General features: G+C 36.1%; 2 protein-coding genes across 2 annotated transcripts; one reads left to right on the top strand and one right to left on the bottom strand.

Annotated features, from left to right (window-relative positions):
• Positions 1 to 1,867: 1,867 nt before the first annotated feature.
• hephl1b (hephaestin-like 1b) lies at positions 1,868 to 10,277 on the bottom strand. The gene is made up of 19 exons (XM_016528280.1): positions 10,111 to 10,277; positions 8,298 to 8,542; positions 7,999 to 8,211; positions 7,161 to 7,349; positions 6,762 to 7,016; positions 6,249 to 6,420; positions 6,005 to 6,144; positions 5,757 to 5,888; positions 5,460 to 5,665; positions 5,222 to 5,366; positions 4,138 to 4,350; positions 3,834 to 4,041; positions 3,620 to 3,759; positions 3,398 to 3,523; positions 3,106 to 3,212; positions 2,692 to 2,911; positions 2,326 to 2,465; positions 2,044 to 2,206; positions 1,868 to 1,944 (listed from the first exon to the last, which is right to left on the bottom strand). The coding sequence occupies exons 1-19, from the start codon at positions 10,275 to 10,277 to the stop codon at positions 1,868 to 1,870; spliced, it is 3,258 nt and encodes a 1,085-aa protein (XP_016383766.1).
• A 2,017-nt stretch (positions 10,278 to 12,294) lies between these two features.
• On the top strand, positions 12,295 to 16,178 carry LOC107720579 (E3 ubiquitin/ISG15 ligase TRIM25-like). Its single transcript, XM_016528303.1, has 6 exons — positions 12,295 to 12,879; positions 13,595 to 13,690; positions 13,799 to 14,032; positions 14,224 to 14,377; positions 14,549 to 14,608; positions 15,525 to 16,178. Exons 1-6 carry the CDS (start codon positions 12,295 to 12,297, stop codon positions 16,052 to 16,054), a joined length of 1,659 nt encoding a protein of 552 aa, XP_016383789.1. The 3' UTR covers positions 16,055 to 16,178.
• The last annotated feature ends 2,112 nt before the right edge of the window (positions 16,179 to 18,290 follow it).

Below are 18,290 nucleotides of genomic sequence, written 5' to 3'. Positions count from 1 at the left end.
CTTTCAATCTACTTATAAATTTTGATGCAAACATTAAACGTCACATTTTCTACAAAGGAGTTCTCAAGACAGCTGCACGCACAGTAGTCTGGTGTTTTCGATTAAATCATTGCATAACAAAGTCGTATTGATCAACCTAATCAGAAAGAACTATTTGCCTATCACTGTCATATCAATATGACTGATAGCTGACACTCACACACACACACACACACACACAAACGTTTATCATGCTAAATATACCATCTGTAAACTGTTTTCAGCTGGATATGTTATTTAAAAAAGTTATTAAAACTAATAAATCTATTTTCCTAAATAGTGGTACATTATACACTGAAAACAACCAATGATTGATGGCAGGGAAACAATGTTTGTCAGTTAGCTTGTTTATTTGAATGAGTTTTGCATTCTTTCCTATAGTGAGCTGATATGCCTGTTTCAAGTATGTGATCAATACTTTATCACTGTGAAGAGTAAATGCTTGATCGGGGGTTCAGACCTATTATCTTTGCAAAACAAAAGCAGAGGTTTGATAAGAAACTATAGGAACCATTCACAGGTGTTGACAAGTATTATAAGAAGTTTCTTGAGGACTTTAAAGTCAAATGTTTATTGGCAAGGTTCACTTCTTTACATCATAATCCTCAACTGGGCATCGGTTACTTAAAGCCTACGTGATGAACTACATTCAGTTGAGAACTCAAAGCTCTGAGCTCAAAACGAGCACATCACACGAACCAAGAGGAACAAAAACAACTGCTCACTCAGTTACATAAGCTCCAATCAGCTCACACTTGTTTTTCACTTTAACGCCGTCCTCTGTGATTTTAGTTCCTTCTCACATTGGTCTAAAGGAGCCTTGAGAAATTCATGATTTTACCCTTTAACGTCAGTAAGAATAAGGTAGATCTTTATTCCAGAACTTCAAACAAAATTGAAAGCAAATGCTTATTAACATATCGTACTGAAGGTGTAAGGAAAGGTACTGACCTCTTCGCTCACTAGGTGGTCTTGCGGTAAGTTTCACATTTGAATGTTGTAGTTGTTTCATTTTGATACATAAAAACTTGACCATTAGCTATCCATTATTTAAACTTCTTTTTTTCAAAACAACATATTAATTTATATATTTCTTCAATTATAGAATATGTTTAAATTACTCTCACAAAATCTAAATATTGACCCTTTATTTATTATCATAAGATTTGTAAGCTAACAGAAATGTATGAAATACCTAGATTTTAACTCGGAGTTCTTTATCATGATGATGAAAATTGTGCCTTTATTGTAACTTCAGAATTACAAATAATCAGCTTTTTTTCTTTTAAAATTTCACTATCGTTCAAAAGTTTGGGGTTAATACAATTTTTTTAATACTTTTATTCATGGATAAATGAATGCAGCAAAGGTGCATTAAATATAAGTATTTTCTATTCCAAATAAATGCTGTTCTGTTAAACTTTCTATTCATCAAGGAATCCTGAAAAAAAGTATCATGGTTCCCACAAAAATCTTTTTTTCAACATTGACAATAATAAGAAATGTTTCAGCAAATCAGCATGTTTGAATGATTTCTGAAGCATCGTGTTACACTGAAGTAATGACTGCTGCAAATTCAGCTTTTCCATCAGAAGAATAAATGACATTTTTAAAAAATGTTCAAATAGAAATCTATTGTTGTAAGCAGTAATAATATTTCACAATACTGTTTTACTGTATTTTGATCAAATAAATGCAGCCTTGGTGAGCATTACAGACTTCTTTCAAAAACATTTAATAGTACTACCGGCCCTAAACTTTTGAACGGTACAGTGTTAGAAATAAATCTGTTGAGATTGTGGTCAAGTAGTATATGTCCACAGAAAGATCAGCATATCAGTCTGAGCATGAAGGTTGTGAGCAGAAAGCAAAGAATGCTTAAATCTGTCCTCACTCTGCCACCACCTGCGGAAGAAAAGACCACAGACATCATATCTCCAAACCGTGAGTCCACATTTGTGAAATAAAGCCATTAGTGACAAAGCCAATAAAACTGTAACTCACCTGATCGGGGTTTGACAATAAAAGTCGTCTCCATTCCAGCACGGATGTGGTTAGCAACATGACAGTGCAGAAGCCACGTTCCATTGACCTCTGCCACCATCTCCAACGTCTGAAATGATCCTGGGATCAGGTCATACACATCAGTACGGTGAGCCTCATCTGCCTGAGAAAAAGTCATAATAATGTTTGCGTTTAGTGTTTGAAAACTGCTTGCAGACAACACTGTAGTAATTTCATTGAAAAATAATTTCATTCTATTGAATCTGATTGCGTATTGTGCACCTTGTAGGTGAAGGTCTCAGCGTGAAAATGGACGGTGTGAATGTCTGCTTCATTGCCCATCCCAAACAGGTACCAAACCACCCTTTCTCCCTCCACCATTTCTAGACCATGAAGGTTTGCATAGAGCTTCCCGTTGATCCCTGTCAGTAGTGGCAGAAAATAAAACTCTGAGACAAAATTACATTAATGTAGTTTCTACAATTGTCCTTTTTACATCTATACAGTTATGTACAACACAAATAGTGAATCCCATTCAGTCCATCATATATCAAATAATGCCTCCTAGTGGTCATAATTTGACTTTTTTTTTAGCATATCACAGCAAAGTACTATAGGGTTGGGTTGCATTTACTTGTGAGCTCTCACCATACATCTTGTTGCTTTTCTGAAACTCAGCATCTCTCAGAATAGGTTCTGAGCTGTTGTAGTAGGACTGAATGTTTTCCTCCAGGTACCAGGATTTATTCTCATCAAACACCATGAAGAGGAGAGCAAATTCTCTATCCACATCCGTTCTCTGTCTGTCCTGGTCCAGTACACCTCTCCTGCAGATTATTAATGGCCCAATGAGACCACTGGCTGTGTCCTATAAAATATTACAAATGCATAAATAAATACTATTTATGATATTATTATTACTATTATTATTACTGTCACAATAAAAAGGCTAAATAAATAAACAACAATAATGTTGTTATACAGTATAAGAAGAAGAACTATCATTATAATGTGACATTCAGTAAGGAATTAAAACTCTATTTATGTTATTAAGAGCTTTACCTTAACAAAGTCCACAGCTGAGCGGTAGGCAAATGCAATGCAGTTTGGGTCAGACACTCCTGGGCCAGATTTCACTGGAATGATCCACCAGTACTGAGTCATATTTCCTGCAGTAAACAGTTTCATTTGCATTCACAACAAGAACATTATGTCTCATCTGTGTAATGGGTAAACGTAGCAGAAGTCAGGTAATGCTCAAAACACACAGCTTTATGAATCCTTGAAGGTGTTTTTGTATACATTTCACAGGTGAGATAAGGAGGCAAATGGTGGAGGTTTCAACTTCCTCTACCTGGCATGACGGCCTCTGGTTTAGAAGAGGTCCTGACTCCATGTGCCTGTATTGAGTAAGGATGGCTGGCTTTGTTCATGAATGTGATCAGCAAAACCTGACCTACTTCAGCTTGGATTATAGGTCCTATAAAGATTATCACACAGATTATCATTCATTAATTCAAATGAGGAAAGCCTGATTTATTAGGCAGAACAAACATTTGAATCGTTATTAAGTCACCTAAAATCTCCAAGTGTTCCTCTTGAGGCTGTCTCAGTTTCCTTGTCCTGAAGGTGGCATCAGTGTATTCTCGATAAACTGCTTTCTTATATCTGGAGCCTAGTCTGTTCTTTCCCGTTCCCACAAATAAACTGCCGGGACTGAGACAAGAATCTGGTTACAAATCCCATTCAAATACTGCAACTCCAGCAAAAGATGTTGTATATTAACCGACCTGTTGTCCTCAGTCGTGTTGAAGTTCTGCAGCTCCCAGGTGCGATCAGGTGAGTAGTCCCACTCTACCTCTTCAGCACAGATGAAATACTCTATTATTTGAGACTCTAACACTGAGATGTCCTCATCCTCTGAGCCCATCACTCTGTACAGCTGTCTCATCCCACCAACATAGTGATCAGAGACTAGACAGCTCACCTCAAATACACCTACAAACAAAGGAAATATGTAGAAGGTGCAAAGCAGACTTTTATTGCTTATGTGTGTGTTTGTGTATGTGTGTGTGTATAGATAGATATACTGACCACTGACATCTGGTTGCATGGACACTGTGACTGTAGTGTGTGGGAACAGGCCCAGAGTGTCACGAGTTGTTCCGTGTCTCTGGAAGGTGTTGCCTTGGAAGTAAATACCATGCATGTCCATCTCTGTGCCAAGTCCCATCAGGTGCCATCTGACCTTTGACCCTTTATTCATCTCAAGGCCAGGCAGGTTCCCATACATTAATCCGTTCACAGCTACATTACACAAAAGAAAGTTCTTGAATGGATTTTAAACTTTCAGCTGATATTTGACCATTATTCTGGGTCGTCAAATTTCTAAATTGGGGTTCTGATTTTTAAGCCAAAAATATGCTTCATTTGTCTGTTTACCGCTATACTTAAATTTGTAATCTGTCTGCGTGAGAAGGAAGGTGTTTGCGCATATGCCCAAATATAATGCAGTTGGTGGTGTGATTTCCAAAACTCTGAAACTGATTTCCAAGGGCATTTTTTAATGAGTGAAAATGAGTGAGTCATTCATTGATTGATTGATTCATTCATTCAATTGATTCATTCCAAACAGCGGATTCATTCTTCAGGAATTGGTCATTGAATCATTGACTCCCCTAAATCATTAAAAAACGCTGAATCATTCAGGAATGAAACCCTGTGTTGATCAGAGATCTGTTCTGCTGTGATTCTGTAACTATTCTGTCTATAAAACTGTCTATATATACAGTATTGACTTTTAAGGAATTTATTAATTTGATATTAAATAGTGACGATCTTAAAAGGAAGATGAGCGTCCGGCTCAAGACTACAGTATGCTAGTAGGTGGATATGTTATTTCAAAACTATACTGTCTGACCAAAAACCAGACAGATTGCCACCTTACTAGTTGGGCCTTTGATTTTAAGAACTACTTACAGAAGATGGAAAATACTAATTAAAACAACAGAAGATGAAGTATAGAGAAAATGTCACAAATAAGTCATAGCACGCATGTGTCAAGTTCATGATCAGAGGTGCATACTAGAGACGGGACTTTGAGTATGTTCAGAAAGGCAGACAGAAAATGAAGCATATCCCGGGCAGACAGAACTAAGGTGTGTGTGTGCGTAAATACCATGCATTTTATTGCTCTCCCAGAACTCCATATTCTCTAATTCTGATTCATTGGTGTCATAGGTTTCAATGTTCTGATTCAAGTACCAGCTGAGATTTTCATCAAACACTGTAAACAGCAGAAAAAACTCCAGATTGATGTCTTTCTGTAAGAAAAATCACATCATACATGTGTATCTACATATAAAAAGTAATTATTTTAAAATCATGGGCCAATCCAGCACCCAATCTTATTTTACCTGAGCACCATTGGAATCCAGTGCATCTTTCTTACAAACCAGCAGTGGGCCTATGAGACCAGAGTTGGTGTCTCTGACTGGATCGCTGGAGGAGAAGTACAGGTAGGAAATACAGGGAGGGTCACTTTCAGACGGTCCCTCCCTCAACTGCCACCTGTAGGTGAACCTTTCACCTGGCTGAACCTGATATCCTTTCCTTTTTATACCTACAGTACATTCAAAGACATTTATCTGTCTAGGGCCTAACAAAACTTTTGATTGGCATAAGTTATCCAGATGGTGTAAAACAAGTCTCACCATCTTGATAAAAGACGCCCTCAAAGGGTTTGTCGTAGTGGAGTCCGTGAGGCTGGATACTGTAGATTCTGTCAGCCTTGTTCATAAACATCACCTGAAAGGTGTCTCCAACTTCGGCCCTCAGTATCGGACCTACAGGCACCATGATAACTAAATGTGACTGAAAGGTTTGAATCAAACTCATAAAACACTTATTAACTAACAGAAGTTAAAAAATATTATTGGCATTATAATGATTTAGATCTTACCCAAAATGCCTAGATGAGCCTCAGCACTGGTTCGTTTTCTCTTTAAGGTGAAACTCTTATCTGTATATTCTCTGTAAACCACTTTCCAATACTTTCCACCAAGTCGGCCACCACTCATCCCGAAGAACATCTCTGAAACGCTAAGGACAACCAAGAATTATTATTATTAACTTTATATTGACTTTCATAATGGTTTGAAGTGTATGTAAAATGTGTGATTGTGAATTATAATCAGATGTTAGACCTCCCAGGTTTGGTCAGCGACTCATTGGTCAGTTTGTCCATCCCTGATGGTGCATAGTCCCACCGAATCTTCTCAGCAGCAATGAAATACTTCCTAATCTTCCCACTGAGATGAACTGTGGAGTTCATCTCATCCTTGCAGGACGAAACTTTGAACAAGGCCTGCATACCAGCTGTGGAAGACAACATGGAAGAGCATAACTATGTTCCATGTAGGCATAGGTACAGTAAGTACAGCTCCTTAAAGAAACTGAAATTTCTAAAAATCTTGGTCAACATTTTGTTCATTTCTTTTTTGTTCTAAATCAATAAAATCTCAAAAATGAACTTAACTTCTTTAACTCAAGTAATCTTTCTATATATTTTCATGTATGAAGACCTATACTATACCAATATAAATATTACTTTTTAATTTGGTTTCCATTATTCAGTTTTTTCTACTCAGTATAGTATTTATTTATTTATTTGTCCTTATTATGTTGTCATTTTATCAACATGCTTGGTCAAAAATTACCTTTCAGATGATCGTTGACTTGGCAGTTCAAGAGCCACGTCCCTATTGTCGCAGGGACCATCTCTGCAGTGGCAAAGGTGGCAGAAAACAGACTCAGGACATCCACACGGTGCCCGCGGTCCAGGAGTGTGTGTCCGTGGAAATAAACAGAGTGAATGTCGATCTCGTTCCCCATGCCAAAGAGATGCAAAGCAACCGTGTGGTTTTGGCAAAACTCAGTGCCTGGTAGGTTGCCGTACATGTACCCATTAATGGCTAAAAATGGATGAAAAATTACATAATGACTCAAACTGTGTAACTTGTGTTTCCATTGCAAAAAACTCACCACACCATTTTCTTTTTGTCTTTAATGTCTGAACAGCGACAATTGTATTTCATAGTAAATAATCCGGTATGTACCATGCATCATGTTGGATTCTTGGAAATCTTCTCTGGCAGGGTCCACACCATATGGATCAGAGCAGAAGGCCTGGATGTTCTCTTTCAGGTACCAGCTGATGTTCTCATCCACCACACTAAACATGAGGACAAGTTCCTGGTCCACATCAGCACGTTGATTTTGATGGTGATCTGAAGTACGCAGGGTTCCTGAGAGCGACATTTTGATTTGATATGCAATTCAGTATATGCAGTCTAATTTTATAAGGCTACAAGAATACTTTTGTGCACAAAGAAAACAAAAAATAACTTTATTCAACAATTTCTTCTCTTCTATGTCAGTCTCCGTCGCACATTCAAGAGAACACCACAATGCATATGTGTGCATTGCTCTGATTGAGAACAAGGAGCAGCTCATCCGAGTTGTATGTCAGAACGCCGTCGCATGCATGTGTCGTTGTACTCTCGTGAACGCATGTCGAAGACTGACACGGAAAAGAAGAAATTGTTGAATAAAGTAATTATTTTTGTTTTCTTCGCGCACAAAAAGTTCGTAGCTTCATAACATTACGGTTGAGCCACTGCCGTTACATGGACTATTATAACGATGTCCTTACTACCTTTCTGGGCCTTGAAGGTGTCAGTTGCATTGCTGTCTATGCAGGGCCAGAAAGCTCTGGGATTTCATCAAAAAATATCTTAATTTGTGTTCAGAAGATGAACGAAGATCTTACAGGTTTGGAACAACATGAGGGTGAGTAACAATTTTTGGGGGAACTAATCATTTAAAGCAACTCTAGTTGACCTTTATCTAAAAAAAAATTTTTTCTGACAATGAGAATGTCTGCTGAAGCTTTACCTTTCTTACAGGTGAGAAGGGCTCCAATAAGCCCAGAGGAAATGTCTTGTGAAGCACTGACATGGGAGTGGTAGGCCCATGTCAGGCAATTGGCGTCACCCTTTTGAGGAGCATAATCTGGCTTCACAGTCCAGATGTAGGTGTAATTTCCACCCGGTGGAACCCCGTCATCCTTCTTCAGAGTGTCTGAGGTTCCGTCTGGATACAGCGCGCCTAGTGGAGACAGGAGGAAGTCAACACAAGTAAAAGTGGAATATTTGAAATATATAAGAAGCGAATGACAGAGAAATAGGTTTTACCTTCGGAGTCCTTCGCATAGAAGACACCGTGAGGATGAATGGAGTAACGTCTTGAGGCGTAGTTCTTCAGGTGCACGATGATGACATCATGGACCTCGGCCCTCAGTATGGGGCCCAAATAGCCCAGCCAGGTGGGTTTGGAGATCTCTTGAGAATAAGAAGCATCCGTGTACTGCTTGTATATCGCCTTTTTGTACACACTGCCAATCCGCCGAGGCCCGCGCTGCAGGAATACTGATGCATACCTGAGCCATGAGAAAGATAAGACAATTTTCCAATATACCTGTAAACCCAATGGGATTATAAGAAATTGTGGAGATTATTGTAAAATAAAATGAGAAAATAAATTGGTAATTCAAGGATATGCAACTTCGATAAATCCATTATAATGCATAGAAAATACGCTTTTAAAGGTATTTTGGGCATTAAACATTACAAATCCATCACTGAAATGTGATAAATAACATGTGTTGTGTTGTGAGCAATGTATATATTTAATTACTAAAACTCAAAAAATGCAGGGAAATATAAAAAAAAAATCTTATAATATGTCTTTATCTTCAGTAAGCCTCTATTTATGAATGATGAAACACTTTTTATTTAATGTGTAAAATTCAAGGTTGGTGGTGGAAATTTCCTAGTGGGCACTGGTGTCAGCAGCCATATCACCCTGCAGCCCAAGACTGGTTGCCCACTGAAGCTAAGCAGGGTTGAGCCTGGTCAGTACCTGGATGGGAGACCTCCTGGGAAAACTAGGTTGCTGCTGGAAGAGGTGTTAGTGAGGCCAGCAGGGGGTGCTCACTCTGTGGTCTGTGTGGGTCCTAACGCCCCAATGTATTGACGGGGACACTATACTGACAAAAATCACCGTCTTTCGGATGAGACGTTAAACCGAGGTCCTGACTCTCTGTGGTCATTAGAAATCCCAGGATGTCCTTCGAAAAAGAGTAGGGGTGTAACCCCGGCATCCTGGCCAAATTCGCCCATTGGCCTCTGACCATCATGGCCTCCTAACCATCCCCATATCTGCTGATTGGCTTCATCACTCTGTCTTCTCTCCACCAATAAGCTGGTGTGTGGTGGGTGATCTGGCGCAATATGGCTGCCGTCGCATCATCCAGGTGGATGCTGCACACTGGTGGTGGTTGAGGAGATTCCCCCCTTCTATGTAAAGCGCTTTGAGTGCCCAGAAAAGCACTATATAAATGTAAGGAATTATTTATTATTTACCAGGAAAGCTATATCAAATGTATTCCCCAAATGAATACAGTTACAGTATATCAAACTACCAGATATTGTCTAGAAAAGGTCAATCCTCAAAACTGTCAGAAAGAGAGAACAGCTACAGAGTTTAGTAGATGAGTACAGAGAAAAGGTGCAGGTGGGAGGATGCCAAAAAAAAACTCAAAATGAATCATGTGACGGCATGTCTGAGTTTCCAAAAAAGGCATAATAGCGTCTGATAGTAGATCGTTTTTTTTTCCAGTTGATGCTGTATGTATTCACACAGCTGAATTTCATTGTACGAACTAGAAAAGAGTGAATATAGAATATAGAGATACTTTTGTCAGGAATTTTATATATACTCAGTATATATACACTATACAACACACTATACATTTTATGGACAATTTTAAAGAAAAGCATATAAATATATAAACATTTACTGTTTTGTCCTGTTTCAATCAGATGAATTGTAATTAATAAAGAAGATTATAGAATGTGTGTGTGTGTAAAATGTAAATATATTCTATATTAATATATAGTAATAATAATAATAATAAATAATATAATACATAAATAGTAATCTCACTCATCCACTGCAATAGGTTTCCCAATTATCAGATTATGGCCACTCGGTGCGTAATTCCAATTTTCCTCTTGAATTCCAATGTAGAAGGTTCTGTTGATTCCAGACACTTGTACTATCACAGCACAAAAGATGCTCAAATTTCCCAGACAGGTCCAGAAAGTAACCATAGTCTCAGAAAAAACACGACTGTCCTTGCTAAAGTCCTCAAATAATTCTCAACAGGAACGTTCTGTGTGGCCCTGCGTTATTATGTGACAGCAAAGACATTAAGATGAGCAGTCATGAGCCATGATGACAGCCTTCTGGGATTCACACACCCATGAAATTCATGGCAAGCCCTTCCCTGCTGGAAGAATCCATCTGAGATGGCTTGCTGTAATATGGTAGCTGGTTTGTAGTTGGTCATTAGCTGATTCAAGCTGGCCATTAGCTGGTGCAAACTGGTCAATCATCTTGGAATAGCAATAAACAAACCATCTTGTCACACTAGTTTAAAGTGGCCAAGATGATTTTGAACATGGACAACCAGTTAACAACCAGCTTGCACCAGCTAATGACCAGCTAGGAACCAGCTATCATGTTCCAAAACACAGCTACTTGGTTTTAACATCAGTTTTAACAGTTTTAATATAAAATGGTATGGCTTGAATATCCATAATTGCATTTCAGTTGTCTATATAAGAATTTAATTCTATCTGAATGATAAAATGAGATGTCTGCTATTATAGCCTACTAATTGTGTATTTGAGGTTTGTGATACAATAAATAATTATTGAGGGGAAAGGTCCCATAAAATGTTTTGTCCCAGGCCCCATGAACTTTAGCAATGACCCTGCTATCTCCAATATTACAAATATTAATATAGTTAACATTGAATATTTTCTACAACACAGAAATACCCAATATTTTTTTACATTTTTATGTTTATTTTAAAGTTACAGAATTATGGGAAGCACATTGCCGAAAATAAAATCATGCTTTGGTAAATCATAATTATGAAATAAAAATCATAGGTCACAAGTCATAATTATGAGATTAAAAAGTCAAAATGATACTATAAAATTCACAATCATGGCAAAAATTGAAATTATGACATTAAAAGTCAATTATGGCATTAAAGTAATTTTGTCTTCTAATTTAAACATTTTGTCATATTTTGACTTTTTATGTAATAATTAGGACTTAGCAAGTCATTGCTAGTTATTATTATTAATAAGTCATTGCTTATTATTATTATTATTATTATGACTTATATGCAGGTTATTTGTAGTTGTACTATAGGTAATATATAGGTACTTTAGGTACTATAGGTAATAAAAATAAAATTTTAAAAAACAAATAAAATCATTAAACAAAAACATTTTCATTACTTGTTAACTGAAATAAAATATATATTAAAAAAAAAAACTTAAATGTATTTTATTCATGCTAGCTGCCAAGGCAACATTTCACATTTTTATTTAGTTGATGTACTACTGTAAACTTGATGTACTAAAATAACAAAAAACGAAAAAATATATTAACTATATAAAAGTACATAGACGTTTAAAAAAATTAAAATGCACAATAAAATTACTAAAATTTAAATGAAAATATACAAAATGAAATCTTAATAAATATTAATATTTGTTGGTCCCACTTTATATTAGGTGGCCTTAACTACTATGCATTTACATTTAAATTAATCACTTGATATCAATTTTAATTTGATTAACTTATTGTGTATGTTTTTACATTGCACTTTTATTTAAAAAAAATACCTGCATGTATTTACATCTGTAATTAATTCATAAATTAATTACATTTATAATTACACTGTTGGCCCATCCATCCCTTAGTCTACACCTTAACCCACCCTTAAACCTACCCATACCACAACTGGCTTCCATAGGGAAGCAAAAGTGTTTTGCAACACAATAAGTACACTGTACTTATTTTTTTGATGCAAGTACATAGTAGTGAAGGCCACCTAATATAAAGTGGGACCATTTTTTTGTGATTTACCAAAGCATGAAAATAGTGACACCCTGTGGTTGAAAATCTTGCAGCATTGTAAGTACAGGCTGAGAGACAAACCGCCTCCTACTGGATGACTCCTTACATTGAGTTTCGTTTTTTCGGAAACAAAACCAGGAAACGGAAAAAGCGGTGGTCCCGCGGTTTTATCCGTGTGCACATGGTGAAATGGCAGAAGCCAGTATTTCAGTGGCTCCGGACCAGTTCTGCTGTCCAGTATGTCTGGATCTCCTGAAGGAGCCTGTGGCTCTTCCCTGTGGACACACTTACTGTATGGTCTGTATTACAGACTGCTGGAATCAGGATGATGAGAAGGGGGTCTACAGCTGTCCCCAATGCAGACAGGCCTTCACTCCAAGACCTGTACTGAGCAAAAACACCATACTGGCTGAAATGGTGGAGAAACTGGGGAAGACAACACTCCAACAACCTGCTGCTGCTCCTGCTGGTCCTGGAGATGTGGAGTGCAGCGTCTGTACTGGAAGAAAACGCAAAGCCGTCAAATCCTGCTTGATGTGCATGAACTCCTACTGTCAAGTTCACCTTGAACAGCACGAGAATTTCTTCAAAGACAAGAAACACCATTTGATGGAAGCAACTGAACGGCTCCAGCAGATGATCTGTAAGACACATGACAGGCCTCTAGAAGTTTTCTGTCAAACTGACCAGGAGTGTATTTGTATGATGTGTATGCTGGACAAACACCAAAAGCATAAAACTAGAACAGCTGCAGCAGAGAGGACAGACAAACAGGTATGAACTTTTCATTTTACATTATAAAAAGTAATATTTTACATTGATTGTAGTTACTAAATAATGTGATAGTTTGTAAGAGGATGTACCTTGTCGTAATATTTTCATGCGTTTCCCTATTTTTTCCTTTTTTATTGATTAATTTACTTGTGGAAGTGAAGCCAAGCCAATTTTGTTTGTTTTATGTTTTGTATCATATTTGATGCATCTGGCTTTAGATAGCTTATCATGTAATTAGATCTTTATAACAGTATAGCAGACTACTGTTACTTGCATACTACTAACAGAAAATACATGTAAATATCAGTTGTCACTCTATATCTTTCAATAATATGTCACAGTTAGATGATATTTAAATACTTAAGCTTTCTGATATTAATTTTAGGGAGAAATAAACATAAAATACAGTGCAATACAGTGATGACTGAGATGTAAAGGTTCCTCAAAAGCCTGATATATCATATTTGACTCACATTTTAACATGATTTTCCTAAAAAAAAAAAAGAAAAAAAAGATGTATGAATAATCAAGTGAACCTATGTTGTTTCAGTCCAGTAAATGTTCATCTTGAAACATTAATGACAATATAAAAGTTATTTGGCACCAGTGGTCTGTATGATTGTATGAAATGAAACCCAGGCTGATTTTTGAAAATCTCATAGGAACTGATATTGAAGAACATCTCTCAGTTTACTGTTCATTCTTTGTTCAACAGAGGCAATTAGAGGAAATACGCAGAAAATACAATGAGGAAATCCAGCAGAACGAGCAAAAACTTCAGGAGCTTAGAAAGGCTGTGGATTCTCACAAGGTGAGTTTTTAGAGGAGAACTGCTTTGAGCTGGAAAAGGTCAACATGGAAGTCCAGTGTCGGGCCACTTTCCATCCTGTCTGAGAACCCTGGCTTTGTGTCCTAACAGCGCTCCGCTCAGGCAACAGTGGATTACAGTGAGAGGATCTTCACCGAACTGATCCACTCCATTGAGAGAAGACGTTCTGAGGTCACACAGCTGATCAGAGCTCAGGAAAAGGCTGCAGTGAGTCAAGCTGAAAAGCTCTTGAAGAGACTGGAGTCATCAAATGATTTACTGAAGAGGAGAGACACGGAGCTGGAGCAGTTGTCACACACAGACGATCACATCCATTTCCTTCAGGTGACAGGATCCTGATATTAAAGAGGACTTTTACTCATTTTATTTATTGATAAGTTCTTTAACCAATAATATAAGGATTTAATCTGTGTAACATTTATGTAGAGTAGAATTATCATTGAAATCCTGCATAAAGTCGATTTAATTTATTTAAGCTTGATGTCTTTATTGTAGTTCTGTTTTTGTGTCTGTAGAATTGTAGGCCTTCCGTTTTGCCTTATTTGAACATACTCGACATCACTGTCAGTTCCCAGCTCTCTTTTGACAATATTGGAAAATCTGTCTCACTGCTGAGAGGGATACTGGAAGATTTCTGTAAAGAGGAGATGGAACGGATTTCTGCTAGAGGTAAAATACTGGTGACCTGATGCATCCTTGCAACTTATAGGTGTGATGTATACAATTTATAGATATATTTAACAACTATAACATATAGTACTCCTGTTGTATAAATGTTTAAATTGTATATTTGAAATACATTTGCATAAAAACATCACACTTCTTCATTGGTCTCCATAGTGAAATACATCCAGATCACTGCCACCAATAATCCCAAGACTAGGGAGGAGTTCTTACAATGTAGGTGTTCTATCCATCTGTCTATATGTCTGTCTGTCTGCCTGTTTGTCTGTTGATCTATCTACATGTATGGAATGATGTTTTATAATTTTGTTAAATAATTTGCTTTCCTGTGAATTTAAACAACAGACAGATAGATAGACAGACAGACATGGATGGATAGATATATAGATAGACATTATCTATCTATCTATCTATCTATCTCTGTCTGTCTGTCTATGTCTGTCTGTCTATCTCTGTCTGTCTGTCGGTCTGTCTGTCTGTCTATGTCTGTCTGTCTGTCTGTCTATCTATGTCTGTCTGTCTATCTATCTATCTATCTGTCTGTCTGTCTCTGTGTGTCTGTCTGTCTATCTATGTCTGTCTGTCTATTTATCTATCTGTCTGTCTGTCTATCTATGTCTGTCTGTCTATCTATCTATCTATCTATCTATCTGTCTGTCTGTCTCTGTCTGTCTGTCTGTCTGTCTATCTATGTCTGTCTGCCTGTCTGTCTGTCTGTCTATGTCTGTCTGTGTCTGTTCATTCACAGGAAAACAAATTATTTTCCTGAATGCCATTCTTTCTTTGACACAAAATTATTAAACATCATTCCATACAAATTCACTACATAGTATTATTTACATATTTTTAAAGAATTAATTGATTAATAGTATAAAGCCCATTAATTCTTGATTTCATAAATGTGTCTACAGTAATACAAGTTTTCTTTCTTTTTTGTCTTATTGTTCACTACTCATTGAACAAAGATTAAACACGATTGAAATATTACAAACAATCTTTTTTATTTGAATACATTTAAAATTAATTAATTTTAATCTTACTAATTTTACTGTTTCATTCTTTAAGTTTATTTCTAATCTGTGTATTTCTTTATAATATATATGTATTTTTCTTATTATTTTATTTCTTTCAGCTTCCTGTCAACTCCGTCTGGATCCAAACACAGCAAATACCCACCTCCATCTGTCTCAGAGGAACACTGTAGTTACTTATACTGACAAAGGCCAGCTGTGTATTGCACATCCAGACAGATTTAAAGTCAGCCCTCAAGTGTTGTGTAGAGAGAGTGTGTGTGGACGTGCGTACTGGGAGGTTGAGTGGAGTGGGAATTGTTGGGTGGGAATATCAGTGTCTTATAAGAGCATCGACAGGAAGGGTGTCGAGGGTGAGTTTGGATGTAATGATCAATCCTGGACATTGCGAAACACTAACTTAGATCTGTTATTCACACATAATTCTGCACACAGTAAAATCATGGCACCCCTACAGTCCTCTAGAATAGGAGTGTATGTGGATCACAGTGCAGGGACTCTGTCCTTCTACAGCGTCTCTGACACAATGACCCTTCTCAAAAGAGTCAAGACCACATTCACTCAGTCTCTCTATCCTGGCTTTACGGTTTTAAAAGGATCAAGTGTGAAACTATGTGATCTAACTACATAGATGTAGATCAGTGTGATTCAGAAATAGTATTATCACATCAATATTGTATTATCAGTGTTGTTATTGTTAACTAGAACTGTTAAAGCTATTGTATTCATTATCTGACTGAAATAAAGTACAAACATCAGGGGAAAAACTTAAACTTGAAAAATTAGAAATGTTGCCTGAAATAAAGTTTAGTAAACATACATTAAACGTAACTAACCTAAAAACAAACATACAAAATTATACTAAAACTTAAAGTAAATTTAACATGAAAACTGAACATATATAAAAAAACGAATTCAAAAGTTAATAAATACTATAACAGAATATAAATAATACTAAACAAACAATAGTATACGAGTAAAAGCTGTCACTGCAGTCCTTCATCATGTGTGTTTTAAAATTTGTAACTCTGGAATTGAGTTATTCTGGATATTTACTCTTCATACTTCACCTATGGGTATAAATGCTGATGCTATAGAGTGACATTATTAATGTATTGTATTTCAGTCTATTGCAATATGACATGAGTAAAATTTTGTTTTGAGATAACCTTTCTACAAGCTGTTTCTAATATGATGTGTTACGACATTTTGTGATTGGTCATATGTTGTTTTTAAATGAGGTTGTGCCTGAATATTTTTGTATACCTGATGAAGGTCATAGGACCGAAACATTGTTAATAAAGTATATATGTGCAGTTGATAGTGTGCAGAATTGTTGAGGTGTTTTGTATTTGGCCTTGGTTTGGTCTGTTTCCCTACGCACATATCAATTACCTACAGGTGTGTAAGGTTAATTGTTAATTAACTCATTTTTAACATTTTGTTTGCCTTATAACAATATTTCCAATTTCAAATTATCATAAGAAATAAAAAAACAGTTGTGTTCTTTCAGTATATTTATTTTACATTTCCTCACGAATACACACTTTAAATAAAAATAATATTTTGAAATGATCTTTTTATGTTAATCTGTGCTTATTTGATAACCGTTTTATGTACTATTTGGGTTTATGTGTATGCTTTATTTTTTAAGATTAACTTTTTTCCAAGCCATGTTAGATGCCAGTTTTTCCTGTCATAACTAGGCAAGATTTGATTTCAAAAACAGTATCATAGCTATTAAACTATTCCTTGTTTGGTTTTATATCTGTATTTAACCTCAGAACGATCTCAAAGTAAAAAAGAGGTGCTACAGTGCTAAAGTCTGATTTTGTGGTGGCTGTGCTTTAAAATTTAATTATTATAATCTTAATTCAAGTGGTGAAGAATTCTGACAGTAATCAGTGTTGAGTCCTACTGTAAGATTAATCCTGCCTGCTTTAAATGTTTGAAAATGATTAATAGTTGAAAGCATTAGAAATTTAGAAAAGTAATCAAATGTAATCAGTTACATTACTTTAATAAAGTAATTGAAATAGTTACACTCCTACTTATTAGCCTACATTTTAGATAGGGTAACTTGTAACCTAGGCTATTACATTTCCGAAGTAACCTTCCCAACACTGATCATTAGTTATTGAAAATAAATTACAGGGTTTTTTTATATAGTGTTTGCGGGTAATCTCATATGAATACATTACCAACCAACACTTGGAAAATTGTTCGAGCACCTCTCCTCTAGATGTTGAGGTGTTTTGTATTTGGCCTTGGTTTGGTCTGTTTCCCTACGCACATATCAATTACCTACAGGTGTGTAAGGTTAATTGTTAATTAACTCATTTTTAACATTTTGTTTGCCTTATAACAATATTTCCAATTTCAAATTATCATAAGAAATAAAAAAACAGTTGTGTTCTTTCAGTATATTTATTTTACATTTCCTCACGAATACACACTTTAAATAAAAATAATATTTTGAAATGATCTTTTTATGTTAATCTGTGCTTATTTGATAACCGTTTTATGTACTATTTGGGTTTATGTGTATGCTTTATTTTTTAAGATTAACTTTTTTCCAAGCCATGTTAGATGCCAGTTTTTCCTGTCATAACTAGGCAAGATTTGATTTCAAAAACAGTATCATAGCTATTAAACTATTCCTTGTTTGGTTTTATATCTGTATTTAACCTCAGAACGATCTCAAAGTAAAAAAGAGGTGCTACAGTGCTAAAGTCTGATTTTGTGGTGGCTGTGCTTTAAAATTTAATTATTATAATCTTAATTCAAGTGGTGAAGAATTCTGACAGTAATCAGTGTTGAGTCCTACTGTAAGATTAATCCTGCCTGCTTTAAATGTTTGAAAATGA

This window comes from Sinocyclocheilus rhinocerous, unplaced genomic scaffold (genome assembly GCF_001515625.1).
Source record: "Sinocyclocheilus rhinocerous isolate Xijiao unplaced genomic scaffold, SAMN03320098_v1.1 scaffold603, whole genome shotgun sequence".
In the NCBI taxonomy this organism is placed as follows: domain Eukaryota; kingdom Metazoa; phylum Chordata; class Actinopteri; order Cypriniformes; family Cyprinidae; genus Sinocyclocheilus; species Sinocyclocheilus rhinocerous.
This window is presented reverse-complemented; position numbering and strand designations above follow the sequence as displayed.

What these genes read in the sequence shown, in the direction of transcription:
- LOC107720579 (XM_016528303.1), top strand. Translation starts at nt 12,295, where the DNA reads ATGGCAGAAGCCAGTATTTCAGTGGCTCCGGACCAGTTCTGCTGTCCA. An exon ending in AGGCTGTGGATTCTCACAAG is followed by an intron (nt 13,691 to 13,798) that starts GTGAGTTTTTAG and finishes GTGTCCTAACAG; the next exon opens with CGCTCCGCTCAGGCAACAGT. An exon ending in GGAACGGATTTCTGCTAGAG is followed by an intron (nt 14,378 to 14,548) that starts GTAAAATACTGG and finishes TGGTCTCCATAG; the next exon opens with TGAAATACATCCAGATCACT.
- hephl1b (XM_016528280.1), bottom strand. Translation starts at nt 10,277, where the DNA reads ATGGTTACTTTCTGGACCTGTCTGGGAAATTTGAGCATCTTTTGTGCT. An exon ending in GGGCGTCTTTTATCAAGATG is followed by an intron (nt 5,666 to 5,756) that starts GTGAGACTTGTT and finishes AATGTACTGTAG; the next exon opens with GTATAAAAAGGAAAGGATAT. An exon ending in ACCAGAGGCCGTCATGCCAG is followed by an intron (nt 3,213 to 3,397) that starts GTAGAGGAAGTT and finishes TGTTTACTGCAG; the next exon opens with GAAATATGACTCAGTACTGG.